Raw genomic sequence first — 15,692 nt, 5'->3', positions numbered from 1 at the left:
GAACGTGGAAGTTGGAGTACGCACAGATTCCTGCATCTGGATTTTTCTGTGCGTAAGCACATTTCGGCTTTTGTGCTTATGTCATGTTATAGTGCGAGTTCTACGCACGGCATTATACACGAGGCCCCTGGTCTTTGCCTTAATGTTCAATGGCAAACTGTAGTTTTGCTCTGATGTTCATTTCGGACAGCAAAAGCTTTTTCGTGGCACACCTCAGGCACAGGTGTAATCTTTCTCATTGTACATGCATACATTTTGACACCAACCTATGTGAGAGTTACCTGCATTCCCACTTGGACGTTTCCTTAAGAATCAATGGGTTAACTCTTGAGCTGACTTTACTGGGTCAACCAGTCCTGGTCAAATTAGCAGTTGTTTGAAATCTATATCACTTATAGATGAATTTTCGTGCGGTGAATGATTGATTTCAAATAATTTGGCAACCTTTTTAAATCCCTTGCCAAAGTCAGGCACCCACAAGTTTCTTTCTGAGGAAGAGAGTTCTTTTGATCTTGGCATAATGACACCACACTCCTCAATCACAAAGAGAACACCGGACTCTCGATAGTTGGGGTTGGAATAAGACCTTCACATTTCCTAAGGAGGTTCTGATCATTGGCATCTACTCGGGAACACCCGATTCTAATTTGATGGCCTTCAAGTGGTGATAAATTTAGGGGTGGACTTACTTTTCCCATGTAGCAATTCTACATGTGTGTTCATTTAAATTATGAAAATGAATATATCCTGTGTCTTGTTCAAGTACCATATATCACCTTTATCTGTAAGCACTGTTTGCTGTTCAGATACTGTATGTTGTAAACATCAACCATCGCCATGGGATGTTATTACTTTTTCACATGACTGTACTTTAAGGCTTCCAGGGGTTATTTAAAACAATGGTATCACAGTGGACAGCTGACAACTCATGCTGCAAAAGATCTGGATTCTACTCCTAGCCAGTTTGTTTCTGTGTGGAGTTTGAACACATAATCTGCTTTCACATCCCACACAATCACTGGCAGTTAATAACAGACTACCACAGCTTCGTTTACTGGACCGTCCAGGCTTGGCTCAAGCCTTTATTAATTAGACCACGATGAGCTCTTCACAGCCGAGCACTGTAGAAGAAAGTAGGTGGATGGATGAAGCTGGAGGAAAAGGTGTTCCACCGAATGTAAACGGCAACCATTTCTCGGTTTATAAGTATAATCACTTTATAAACGTTAAACATGAAGGGTTTTCTCCAGGATTGTCTGCATGTATGTGAACTACAACGCTACGTATAACAAAAGTCTTTTGTTGTTGCGGCTCTGTGAATGTGTGAAGGTTTTGCCCTTATATCATTGCGATAACGTATCTTACAAAAGTGGGCTGTTTTAAAATCTAATTAAAACAGAAGCTTACAAAGTATGTCGGTAGCAAGTGCCTTAAACTACAAACTCTTCTGGTGGTTATTTTTAAGCTCCTCGTTCGATGCTTCTCGCGGCTTTGAAGCGCTTGTCGCCCAGTCTCCTTTATTACTTGCACGACTTTTCAAGTCTCCGTGGGTACCGGCAGCTCAGGTCGTGCCGTCTACGGAATGTGTGCTCGCTCTGGGTACACAGACCCTGTTTGTTAACGAGCCGCCGTGCCACGCCTCTCTGGAAATATAAAGAGCCGACTCCCAGGGACTCGCACTTCACAGCTGCCAAAATGAGAAACGTCGCGGTCACCCTGCTCTCCTACGTCGCCTGGCTCTGCCAAGCCGAGGACGCGTCTAATGGTAAGTGGAGGCAGCAAAGCTTCCGCGACTTAAATGGATTCGAATTTTAGTAGGAAACCGGGTCATTTTAATTTTACCCCTTTAAATTTGGACTGTCACGTCGGCTTGCGAGGCCGATCGTGATTCCAGTTAGTGTAGCTGAGTGCGTGCGTGCGCGGTGCATACACAGGTTTTGGTAGAAATGGAATGATTCTCAGGAGAGAGAAATTGTAATGAATCATTTATGAAATGACCTGACATAAAAAAATGTGTTACCAAAAAAAAATATATATATATATACACACACACACACACACACACAAGATGACAGCGAATCCGAAATCTCAGTTTAATATTGACATATTATGGATTTGAAAACAAATACGTAAAAAGCCTTTCAACGTCGAGAACAACGACAAAATGCATTATTATAGAACTAGAAGACGCATATCACCATCCATTTCCCATAAAGACGCATGTTTCAGTTCTGAGTCTCCGGAGAGTGGCGTAAATAGGTGCTGGATGGACGTGGGCAGTTTGAAGCTTAGGCTCGACAGACTGACACCTCTCCGATGGCGTGGTTACTCTGATCCTGAGGATCGCGTCTCCGTTTTATTAGCCCCCACAAGCCATGTTTGTTGGGGGAAACACATGAATGAAAACTACTGCACTATACATTGGAACGCAACACCACGAGTATTTTTGGCCTTTTAATATTTGCCTTATTCTGGGAATAACCTCTTTTGTAATTGTTCCAGCTACATGAGAAACTATACTGAATAACAGAGTTAAATACGACAGGTGAGAAAGTCTTTTTAAGCATTTCGGTTTATCATTAAATACTCATTATGGAACCTCCTCAATCCACCTTAGGGTCACAGGTGGATGTCAAAATAACACAATTCTCAGACATACTTAGTCCAGTTCATGATCCCTGGGGGTCAAAGACAAACCTGATGGCACTGAGCAAAAGCGAGAACAGCTCCGGGCAAAGTACCCGTCCATCACAGAGCATGTCACCCACCCACACTACCAATATGGAATCACCAGTTAACCTAACCTGCAACTATTTGACAATCTGGAAGAAAAGTGGAGTATCCTAGGGAAACTGATGTAGATATGGAGAGAACATGTGAATGCCACACACGACGATGCTCCAAATTTAAAAACCAGAATGTTGGTTCTGTAAGACGGCAGTGCTAAAACACCACACTGTTTTTGGAAAATACTCCGTTCATCTTACTTGATATTAATTTCCAGTATAGCAGTTACAAAATGACCAAATCCAAATGACTGAGTAGCAAATAAAAAAAGTTATGCCATCTCTGCACAGCAGGTGAAAACTTACATTTGCCCGATCTACCTTACCCTTGGCCTCATAGCTGCCTAAGATCTAAGAAACACAAAACAGTGGAGGAGAGTATCAGTAAAGTAAGGTCTCAACAGTCAAATCCCACAGACATGTTTAAATGAATCAGCAAGTACTGAGTGTATTCTGTACGACAGGACTCACCCACTACATTCAGGCCTCAGGTTCAGAGACTCCAAAGTAATTCTTTCAAGCTTTCTTTTATTCCAGTGTTATAAATACATTCAATATTAACACACATCCACAGGCTTAAATCATAAAACAGTTAGAATTTGCATCAATCATCAGTCAAGTGAAAAATCTGGTTTAATATTTATGTAATTTTTTTAGTATTACGTTTGATGTAATGTTTCACCATAAGTATGTTCACTGCTATATTTTATTTATTTGTATTAAGTTTATGTTTGTTGGCTGTGTTCTTTGTGATGAGTTTTTAAATATTGTGGTCTCCTTGTAAAGCTTACTGACAATGCAACGTTCCCTCTTGGGACAATAATATTGAATTGAAGAGACGGTGAAGGATAACTGCACCCCAAAAATGCCATTTTTTATGTTACTAATCCCATGTGCTTTGTAATGATGAGCAAGAAAATATTTTATTCTTATGTTTGTGGAAAATGATTGATATAATACAAGACTTGGGGATCAATTTACAACAGCAAATACTGTGGAAAAAATCATCCTTGAGTCACATTACTTGCGCTGTTAACCCACGTGCTATTTATCCAGTAGTTTGCTCACAAAATGCAACACACACACATTTTTTTTGCCAAAATATTGTTAAGATACTTTCTGAAAAATCAGCACACATCATAAACAGCAAACAATTCACATGGAAATGAGCTTTTGATTTTTATATAGGAGGTGGGGTGAGGTGGATCTTAATTATATAAACGTTGTTTTTTTTTTTTAAATCCCTGTTCTCCATGAAAACACAAAATTAAAAATTGTTCTTAGCCACCAGTACAAAACACTCAGGCTAACAATTTTATTTTTTGGTGGAGTATTCCTTCAGGTCCTGCAGTTTCAAGAACCCAGCATCTAAAAGTCAATGATTAAATTCTGCATCCCAAACAAAACCATTAAGGTCATCATCTGAACTGAGCCTGCACATGTTCTTTATTAAAGGGGAGCAGGAGCGACTCGGCATCAGAATAGCAATTTTCATAATTACCTGTCAGGTTTGGGAGGGCTCATCCTGATCAAAATGTTCAGATTCAAGAGGAGCCACTTTGCTAAAAATGGTAAAACAAAATTACCCAAAGCGACATGTTTGAATCTGCAGTGAAGAATTAGCATTGTGCGTCAGGAAGAGGATCAGTATTATAACCGTTCAGCTCCAACTCCCTCTGGTTTGAATTAGGATGTAAATGGTGGGGGTGTTGGTTAGGGTGGATCAGCAGTTTTAGGGCATTGTGAATGCTAAACTCAAACAAAATGTATACTTTACAAAGCCTATAGATACTAGACCCTAACACAATAGTACATATGTATACTCCTACTATATTTACACACTCTACCCAATAGTATTTAGTGAAGTGAATTTTAAACTTGCATGAAAAAATAATCCTGGAATACACATATATCCACACATACTATATACACTTAATACTTAGTAATTGTATATCATTACAAGTCTGGGCCATTCTTTGGGTGCAAAAAGACAAACAGTAACAACTTTGCTTATGGTGGCATGGTGCCAGGTCAACAAACTCTCTGCAAATGTCAGTAAGACAACGGAAATGACTGTAAGCCTAGTGAAGAGGAGGAAACGGCATAGAGCCTACATATTGGTGAGACAGAGGAAGAGACAGTTAACATCTTTAAGCTCCTACACATTTACCTCAGTGAGGACCAGCTGGTAAAGACGTCCCAACAGTGTTTGTAGTTCCTGAAAAGTTAAAAATGTGGTATGGTAGCAAGGACCCTTAACAGGGTAGTATCAAGACCATTGCGTATACAGGCTTGTTTGGATTTTACTCTGCACAGCATCACACAGCTATACAGTGGACGGTGAGAACTGCCCAGACCATCTGGGGAGCAGCTCTACCCTAGCGGGGTACAATCTATATTACAGTATGGCTTTTAGGGGGGCCAGCTGTGTCATGAAGAACAGTACCCACCTGCAACACAATTTGTTCATATTATTGCAACTGGGCAGAGTACAGGAATATAAAATCAGGACAATGAGACTTCAGAAGAGTTTATATGTGCACAAGCCATCGGGCTGATGAATGTTTTTTGTCCATTGGCTTTCTACCCAACTATACTGGTCTAGCTCAGGGGTCCTCAATCACAGTACTGGAGGGCCGCAATGGCTGCAGGTTTTTGATCCAACCCAGTTGCTTAATAAGAAGCACTTACTGCTCAAGTAACACTTCTGCTTCACTTTAGTTGCCTTGCTTGTTAAGATTTTAAATTCTTATTGCTTACTTTAGTCTTGAACAGCTGTATTCTCGGTTTTTAATTTCTCCTAATTAGCAACAACATGCAAATGACAAAGGAGACCAGCATTTCTCCATTTAGCTTGTTACCATTTACACCCATGTGCATTTATCATGCACTGTTGGGTTTAATTAAATACCTGGAAGGAAAGTGAAGAGAAAAACGTGAAGGACTGGGAATTACTCGTCCATTTTAGCCTTCAAATCATTTGGATGATATCCTTAGAAAGGCAAAGAAAATCTAGAATATGAGAATGACCCGGCATGGCAGAGTTAAAGCACTAACAAGCTATGAAATTAAATTATTTGCAAGAATTGCTTTCTAATAAAGCAACTGGGTTAGAACAAAAACCTGCAGCCACTGCGGCCCTCCAGGACTGTGATTGAGGACCCCTGGTCTAGCTGAATGACCCGTTCTGTGGTGCCCCATGATGGACAATCTTATTCAGTTTCTTTTATAATGAGTTTATAATCTGGGTTATTGGTGGAGACACAGGCCAAGAATTTCATTGCATAGTATAAACATTATTTTAGTGTGCATATAAGAATAAGCTCTACGTCTCATCTAAATACGTTGACTGAATAAGACATTACATTCTCTGCCTTATATCCAACTGTTTCTCCACTATTCACACATTAATGTCTCTCATCAAGTGTTTGAGGACTGGCAATGTCCGTCTGCCTGCTGGTCCCTCCCATTTCAGTTCGAACAGAACTCCATTCATGTTCCTCTGTGACAGGTAGATGTGCCAGCTTTAATTTTTCAGACTTGCCAACTTCTGTGCTTCTTCCTCTGCCTGCTCTGGAGAATGATCCACATCTTTTGCACGTAATTTGTTGAAAATGACCAAATTCAGGGTTTTTTTTTCAGTTTGTTATTTTGTTGCCAATGTTCTTTGCTGTCCCAGCATGCATTGCAGCCCACCTTCAGGACCTCCAATATAGATTTTGCTTTGCAAACAGCATCCATCATAAATGTCCATGCCACAAACTCTGTTACCATCCCTTTTCCCTTCATTCCCTTTCAGTTCTGTTTCTTTCACCTTGGGGAAGCGGGAGCACTTCAATGGGAAGCAATGCAGGAACCCATACAGGCAGGGTGCCAGTCAACTGCAGACCAGAGCCATGAGATAGTAAAGCTAACCCACTGGCTCACCATAACAGTTTTTTCTTTGGAGGGTGATGAAAGGAAATTCCACACAGACGTTTTTAAATAAACAAGAAGGTGAGATGAATGGAGAAACTGGAAAACCAATGTAAAATGAATAGAGAAGAAAATGAACCAGAAAACATAGAAATAGTTTATATAATATTTTTCATTTGGTAATGTGTATGCAAAACAGTATATAAAGTGAATGAAATGCATAGAAAGTGAGACTTTCATTTAATGTCTGAGAAACATTACCATTTGTTTTGCAAGTTAAATGCAGCTGCTTTGTAAATGTTAGATTTAGCAGTGCCTAAACACCTCGGAGTTTTCAATTTACTCTCAAACGTGAAGGCGCTGGACTGTAGTGAAGTAGCGTGATGATTCAATCACCCGCTCTAACTCACTGCGATACTCACACGCTCTGCTAATGCTCAGGTTATAGGAATATGGAAACAATTACATACAACAAGAGCAATCAGATGACGTTCAGTAGATACAAAAATGGTTCTGTAAAAAATAAGTTTGTTATGCAGGCAGTGTGGCCTACTAATGGGTACGCCTCTGGAATGTTAAGCACAAAGTTTCTGGTTCAGAACCTACCACCGGCTCCTTGTGTGGTCATGAACATGTCTCCTAACTTAACAGAGCTCCATTTATACAAATATGGAAATGATTCTATTACGCATTTAGGATTTTGTTAGTGTCATGCTGGTGTAGTGCTTAGCATTGCTCAAGGACAACTTGTGGCCCCGTTCATATAGTATAGCAGATTATCTATGGGTATTCTGGCCTGCCTCTCACCACCCTAAGAGGAAGGAAGTCAAGATATTCAAAAATTGATGTTGAAGTAGCAAAATAAAACTCGAAGAAAGGAGCTCTCTCAAGGCAGTTCAAAAGAAAACCAAAGCCTGACTTCACCACAAAGCCTAACTAAGCAGAGGACTTGTCTCTCCTTACAAGATGGGGTCCCTATTGCATCTTACCCATCTTTAACATAATGCATCACATTCTCATCATAGTAATAGTCTGCCTCCTTCCCACCAGTTGAGTGCTTGTGAAACCTCAAGTGCCAAATGGCTATAAGTGACGTTTAAGCCTCAGTTAAGAGCTGCTTCTGTAAAATTACCAGAGACTATGCTTACAGTCAGGAATTGTTTAGGGACCTCCTGGCGTTGTGTTCCTTGAGCTTCCACAGTAGTTCCACGTGTCTAGGAAATTCTGAATCCTGATTTTTATGGCAGGGCAACAGGAGTCACCTATCAGTGAACTTCACCTTCCTGCGTCCTCCAATGTCCCTTATCCAAAACCAATGGCTTAGGAATAATGATCTCCCCGATGATCCAGTGACACTTTCAACGGCACGATTGTACAATCCTTTAGGGAATGTTATAGTCCAGCACTAGAAAAACCCCTTACAATTGTGGGTCCCAATGGACACTCCAGCAGTGTCCTGTTGTGGAGCCCCACAGCGGTTTCAACTTTCACTACAGACAATTTCTTCATTGGTATACAGTAGGCCCAATTCAGTTGTCGGCTGAACGTTTGTTTTTGTCTCTTTTTTTGTGCACTTACTTTTTAAGTCAGTTTTTTGTAAAGGTATGATTTTGACATCACAGATCATGCAGTACAAAATGTTTATATTTCAAAACCATCGACAGAAAAAAGAAAAAAAAAATCACTGCTAAATATACAGACTCATTTGTCCTAAAATGGAGAATCATTCTGGGTGACTTCATTTAACAGAAAAGCTCCAGACAAGCTCTCTACCATGGTCCACAGAAGCCAACAACTCCACCTTGAGACTCCAGATTTTAACTTATTTGAGCAGGTCTTTTGAAAACGTTTAGGAAATTTCAACTACGTGTGGTCACAGACCCTCTACAACTACCATTAGGACATCAGTAAATAATATTTTAACATCACTTGTGTTGGACTCAGTAGTCTATTTAAAACTATTGAGCCACCGCAAGCCGATTTGGGCTGCGTTTTTAACTACTTGACATTGTAAGATTCCGTTAACAAGACTGTGTATTTAATGTAGTCTACTAATACATGGAATTGTTATTTGCTGCATATAACTCACTGTAACAAAAATATGTAATAGAAAATGTGATAAGTGATTGTTTCAAGTAACTAAAAATGTAAAATGCTCCCACATTCAAATCAGTTAACCCAGTCCCCGAATGCACCTCATGGCTGTGCCATGTATACATACTGGTTTGTCCGAATTTTAACTAACCTGCCTATTCGGATTTTAAGGATTTGCAATACAGTACTTCCTTTTTCTTAAACTTTAGCAGGTAACTGAGTAAATGGTGGAAATAAGACAGCCACCAGCTAACTTGGTATCTGAGTACCAGCACCTCAGTGCAAGTCTTCATGAGGGATCCTATGAAACCTTAATTAGTCAGACGTCACTGTATCACCATAAATGAGGTACCACCATTAACTTGTTTCACGTCAAGCTCTGGACTTCCTCATGGTCAGGCAGTGTCAGCAGTCAGATGCAAACATCCACCCTCAGAGGCACTACGCCACACTGCCTCTGTTGAGTAAAACCCATAGGAGTGGTCGACTTCTAGCATGTCGCTATGCTAATAACTATTGCATTCAGAATGAGGTAATCTGCTTTGGAGACACAGATAAAGAGAGGCACGGCTCTGAATCAGTGAAGCTAACAGCATATAAAAGTCTTTGAAAGAAATAACAGAAACAAAGAAAATATCTGTTTGAAAAATATGTCCCTGTTATCCATAAAAACTGGTTTCTAATTCAGAAAATGGATTGGAGTGAAAGCTTTCAGCCATCATGATCCTCTAGGACAAGGGTCCCTAACTCCAGTCCTGGAGGGCTGCAGTGGCTACAGGTTTTCATTCTTAATTAGTGACATGTTTTTGCTGCTAATTAACTTCTTTTGAAATAGTTTTGAGTTGTTTTTTTAAGATTTGTTCCCCTGAAATGCTTTGTTTATTTCATTAAATGGCACCCAAACAGAAATGAAGAGTGAAATGAGTGAGCCAACAGAAGACCAACTAAGTCAGGGTCTCAAACTCCCACCAATTTCACTCCAACCAGTTGCTTAACTAGGCGCCTATTCTTGTTGTTAAACTTATTCTTTAATTCCACTGCTTGTTGCTGCTCTCCTTGTGCAATGGCAGACATTTCTGAAAATTTCTCTTTTTTAAGAGCAGTGTTAAAATGTTTTGAGGACCTGAGCAGATCAGCATTCCCGGGACCGTCGCCTTTCTTTATTGCCAGATATTGTATGATGGACACAGTTTGCTGGTCATGTTTTGGTTCATTTTATATATCATTATTGTTTGGCTGCTAATTAAGGAAAAAGAAACAATTAAGGGGTCAGAGTCTTCTGGAACAAGTCAAAAATTAAAAACAACAGGTCACTAATTAAGTGTTAGAATGAAAACCTGTAGCCACTGGGGCCTTCCAGTACTGGACTTGGGGACCAGGGGCCTCATGCATAACGCCGTGTGTAGAATTCGCACTATAACATGACGTAAGCACAAAAGCCGAAATCTGCTTACGCACAGAAAAATCCAGATGCAGGAATCTGTGTGTACTCCAACTTCCGCGTTCTTCCACTCCATAAATCCCGATCAGCGTGAAAACTAACGCACGTGCACGTGCCTTCTGTTCCGCCCCGTCTCCTCTCAGAATTATGCCCCTTTGAATATGCAAATGAATATAAATAGCCCTTAAGCTCAGATTTCTGTGAAAAGGCAATGGCAAAGCAAGAGGGAAAATATAAGAATTTCAGTGAAAACCAAGTGGAGGCGAAGAAAAACGTACTATTTGCTCTTTTAAACAGTGGTATAAACAACAAAAGGAAGTTGATCAAGTGACATAGTGTGTTGGAGAAACAAGCTCAAGTTCACAAAGTCGCACAGTACCCGACATAAAAAAAGTCGTCACATATCAAAGTCGCCGTAAAAAGGCGAGACGTAGCCCACCGCCTGAGTGTCATATGGAAGCTTATTAGGGTACAGTGAGAAAAAAAAGGCACAGAGTAGGAAAAAAGCACGAAATGTTAACTTCAATCTCGAAATATCCACTTTAATCACCTAGTTTATTTTGTCATTCAAGTAGAACATAAACTTCATATTAAAATTGTTTAATTTACTAGTTTCTCAAATCCCATCGTAACTAAAGTAGCCTGTTAAATGCTCTGTTTTGTATTTGATCTTCAATGTGCTCTGTGTGTGTGAATCACTACGTGCTTCTTAAACTGGCTCTCTTCCTCCGACTGGACACAGAATCCATTACATTCGTGATATTACAGCTCTCTGAATACTGAGATGTATACGTGATGTCATTTTCATGGTGATAGGAGTTAAAGCACGTTATTAAACATGGGTTTCACGGTGCAGTGATTGTGCGCGACCTTCAATGAAATTATTTATTGCAGCAGTACTCATGGGTGGCCCTGGGCAGAGAAAGAATCGGTGGCCCCTTCGCCCGTCAATGTCAATATGGTATCTTATGCACGGTGGATGGCCACATCCATTGCGGACTCTGCATAGCCGCCTCATGCTCACAACACAAGCGTTTAACTTCTGTCGAAATTTGCCGCTGTGTTTTTAGCTGTGTCGTCATTTTCTCTTTGTTTTATATTCAATATATATTGGCGTGGCCGCCCCTGCAGTCCTTGCTTTTCTTTCTCCAATTAACCGATCGCCACACAATCAGCTCTGTAATAGACGTTAAGCCATCTGTAAGCTTAGAGCACCAATTCTTCAAAATGTTTAAGGAACATTGAAATATCTTCGTAGTACAAGTTTAATTATTCTATCCTTCACGTCAGTCCCAGTGAAGAATATAGATTATTTAAATGAAGTTAAAGTTTTATCTGTATAATACAATAAACATATTTTGCTGCATTTCATATTACAAATGATACCGTTATCATATGTAAATACGTGCTTTATAAAGTGGCTCAGGTTGTGCAATATTATAACTGTAGTGCAAGTTTACAGTGGGGTGATTGTACTTATAAGTACAAACAGTTCTACAAGAAGCAATTGATTGAGTGCATTTATAGTTCTTGGGATGAAACGGTTTCTGAACCGCGAGGTCCGTACAGGAAAGGCTTTGAAATGTTTTGCCGTGGCTGAGACAGCGTGTGCTTGAAGCTGTATACCGATAATTCTCTTTCCGATCAGCTACTGCTGCTGTGATTCCCCACTCAGATACAGTGATATAAATACTACGAGTGGTGCAGTGAGAGTAATATGGAAAAAGATGATCAGCTGTGGCAACTCCTAACGGGAGCAGCTGAAAGAAGAAGAAGGTGCAGTGAGAGTAACAACGCTAAAGCAGTTATGGTATTTGGAATACTATGGCTATTCCCTGGACCATTATATTGTTACAAGTTAATTACAATCAGATGCATTACACTAATAAACAATATGCGGTTAGTTTAAGTGTATTTATAGCGCCGCATCAGGAAAATAAAGATTAACCACACAGGAACAGTAGCACTGCTTTGATGCTGCGTGCCGCCAGTCTGCAAAACCGAGTGGAGAACTTGCGTACGACAGGGTATGAGGTACCATGGAAATGTGTGTGGCTTTACGCCAAGTGTAGGTTTTATACATCACAATTTGAATGTGGAAACGTCGTTATGCAACATTTCTGTGCGTACGCACCGTTTATGTATGAGGCCCCAGGTCTTGTTACCCATTACACAAGTTAGATTAATTTGTGGCTCTAGATGGGCCCATGTATGCAAATGTCTGATGCCTCGTTTTTGTGCTGGATTAGACTCAACCATTTTTGGAAAAGGCATCAGCAATTATTAATGTTAAATCTGTACTAAAATTCTGGCTTCTATAATCGATACCAGCTTTCAGGTCCAAAGCAATTCTTTATCTATAATGCGCTACTGTGGCTGTTTGTTTGTCTGTCCAGGATTTTAAATCACCTGTAGCTTACAAACCGTGTCACCTATTGACCTGAAATTTGGTACACATCTACTACGTGACGTCTACTATCCACTTTTGGGGTGATGATTGACCTCCAAGGCTATTCCTCTTTTTATTTTATTGAAGTATCAACTTTTGGCAGCGGCCAGCAGGGCGGTGGTGCGACGCGTGTGTACAGGCGCAGTTCTCATCCTTACCACCTTTGCCATCACTTCCTCTACCTCTTCATATCTTAAATCATTCTTGAGCCAGATTGAAGACTTAAGTGCCAGCTTAAGTAAAAAATTAAAGAAAAACATACTAATTGCAACACAAAAACGGACTTAATCAGTTTTAACGCAAAAAGATGCTGATGAAAGAAGAGAAGCGGGCCGCTAGGGTGGAGAAAAGAAGAGCTGCTCAGGAAGCAGCTAGCATGTCAACTTCTGAGCAAACAAATGCTAAACGTACAGAGGAAGAGGAAGAAAACTAGGAATGCTCAAGTCAAGTGTATTCACTGCACGTTATCGTGCGGTACGCCATGTGAGCTGGTCGCACCCCTAACAGGTAAAAAAAGACTACCTTCACACTGCTCCCTTGCTTGCTGGGCTTACTTGCGGCTGATCTATCGTGCGGTACTTCGCAGGTTTAAAAGTCTGAACCGCACCCGTCAGTTTTTGAATTGATTGTTTGCTTCTCTCTCTCTGACCTTCCCTGCTCCTGACGCACATTCCTTTGAAGAGGAAGATATGTTTGCATTCTTTTAATTGCAAGACGGAATGGTCATCCCCATCTTGTCAAGAAGCACATTTTAAACTTTTGAAAGAGAGACATGTCTGTTTGCAGTGTTTGAGTAAAGTTCCCGTTCTGCGGCCTCCTGTGTTTCTGTGCAAATCTGTGACACAAGCGTGACAGCCGTTACTGGTAAAAAAAATAATCCCCACTTTCCCATCTCACAACCAACTGCATTCTACCAAGCCACAAACATGTGTGCCTCCTGGCTATGTTACGCTCTGCAAATCATTAAGTGGGATGGGATATTTATATCAAAATATATGTTTGAAAAGCAGTGAGGGGATGGGGGACTTTGTTGGTCCCCCTTTGAGTTTCAATCATGCTAATAAGTGTATGAGCACAAGGTGCTTGAAAACTACCATCATTTACTTCCAGTGCCACAATTAAAGAAATGCTAATACTATACTACTTTAAAAATTTGGGGTTTTCAGTACGAGTACACCACACAACCATAATTACCAGCAAATCAAAAAGGCATGAAAGGCACAGTAAAAGAAGCCATACTCGCAGCATGATCCCCTCACTCAGTGATGCCATTTTCTTAATTAGCGGATACTCAGCATGTCTTACCACAGATGCTTAATTAAAAAATTTAAATTCTTGTTTCTCAGTTTCAGAGCTCAGAATAATGATTTTGAATGGGCTTTGTTGTGAATTGTCATTTAGTAAACCTGAATTTTGCTCACAGAACTGTCTTCTGTCTCTTTGATGGAGTCTATAAAGTTTCAAACACAGGATACCGTTATAGTGAACATGTATAGTATGGCAGCCAGTGATACGCTCTATAGTGGAGACTGCCCGTTCATCACTGCACATTAGGCAGAGTTATTTTTTACTCCTGAAAAACAATGGAAAGAAATCTTAATTCCAAATTAGGGAAAAACATTTACAAGTTTCAAAATGCCAGGGCAGAGGGGGAAAAAAAAAAAACAAAAAAAAAACAAAACTGAAATTTCATCCAAATCCAGATTTTTGTAAGTCTCTAGGGGTCACATTCAGTCACAGTCATAGAGCTGATAAACCAATGTTAGTTAAAATGCAAACATTCCTGAAACATTTTATCAGAATGGCGGAGGAATTTCTGTGTCCTAGAGAAGGCGAAGAATGCTAATGGGCCTTGTAGAGTGGGACAGCCATTATACCCTTCACTAAAGGTTACAGACACAGGCCAGCAAGATCCTGAAAGGGCTTAAAAAGGACACAGTACACAGCTTTGAGATTGCGCTATCCGAATGATTAACAGGCTAACTATGGGCTGATCTATGGTTAGAAAGCTTTACTCGCGCTGTGGTTAGATGAAAGTACATACAAGCTACCCCTTTAAAAGCATGAAAATGTTAACAGAAATGTCTCACCCCGCATGATTCAGTCCTTTCCATATCTCTTTACTCATCTCACTTCTTCACTTTACAAATATGGAAACATGCTTCTGGCTAGTTTGACTGTTGCCTCCTTATCAATTGGACCAGTTAGCACTAACTTGATATTTAAAAGATTTTGCAAGCAGAACGCATTTTATACAGCACATTTCTGTACTGATCTACTTCCAAAAGGTCTTGTATTATACTGGGCTGTGGAGCCAGTAGATAAATCCTTCGACTCCGACTCCTTAAGTTTCTGGTACTTCTGACTCCAACTCCTCTGTATTTAATATGCGAACGCGTTTTCCATGTTGATTACACGTCATTTAACCACAGAACTACTGGCTAGGAAGCTCACTCTCTACCATATTGGCCAGTTTAAACAAAAGACACACATCAGGCTGTAGCACACACCTCCACCTACATCATTACACTTGTTTACACTCAAATAGATAGATAGATAGATAGATAGAGATAGATAGATACTTTATTAATTCCAAGGATTAATTAATTAAATTAATTATTGGGAAATTCACATAATCCAGCAGCAGTATACTGATACAAAAAAAAAAATTAAACAGTAATAAAAATGCATGTAAAAAACATGAAAAAAAAAGTAAAAAAAAAATGAACTTGTTAAACACATTATATCTGAAATAAAATGAAAACACTTTTGTAATGTACCATAATCCTGATTACAATATGTGAATGTCAGGTTGTACTTCACACTAGTAGTAACACAACTATGCACTGTGCTTTATTCTTACATCAGAGAAGTACTTAATTATGACTATTGTTTGTGAAGTGGGACATTTGAACTTGCTGTATTTTTTTTCATTACAATTTAAATTTATTAGGAGTCGGTACTTTTTTGCTGACTCCGACCCCAGGTACCCAAAATTGTCTCCAAC

At 39.9% G+C, this 15,692-nt stretch overlaps 1 protein-coding gene across 2 annotated transcripts in view; it reads left to right on the top strand.

Annotated features, from left to right (window-relative positions):
• Positions 1 to 1,461: 1,461 nt before the first annotated feature.
• Positions 1,462 to 15,692, top strand: part of LOC120517594 — a 38,932-nt gene continuing 24,701 nt past the window's right edge. For both annotated transcript variants that reach the window (XM_039740002.1, XM_039740001.1), the window contains exon 1: positions 1,462 to 1,765. In XM_039740002.1, the coding sequence (XP_039595936.1) occupies positions 1,477 to 1,765 (289 nt within the window). In that variant the 5' untranslated portion in view covers positions 1,462 to 1,476. The remainder of the gene's footprint in view (positions 1,766 to 15,692) is intronic.

The sequence above is a fragment of the Polypterus senegalus genome, chromosome 17, assembly GCF_016835505.1.
Source record: "Polypterus senegalus isolate Bchr_013 chromosome 17, ASM1683550v1, whole genome shotgun sequence".
NCBI lineage: Eukaryota > Metazoa > Chordata > Cladistia > Polypteriformes > Polypteridae > Polypterus > Polypterus senegalus.
Note: the sequence above shows the minus strand (reverse complement) of the source record. Positions and strands in the feature narration are given on the sequence as shown.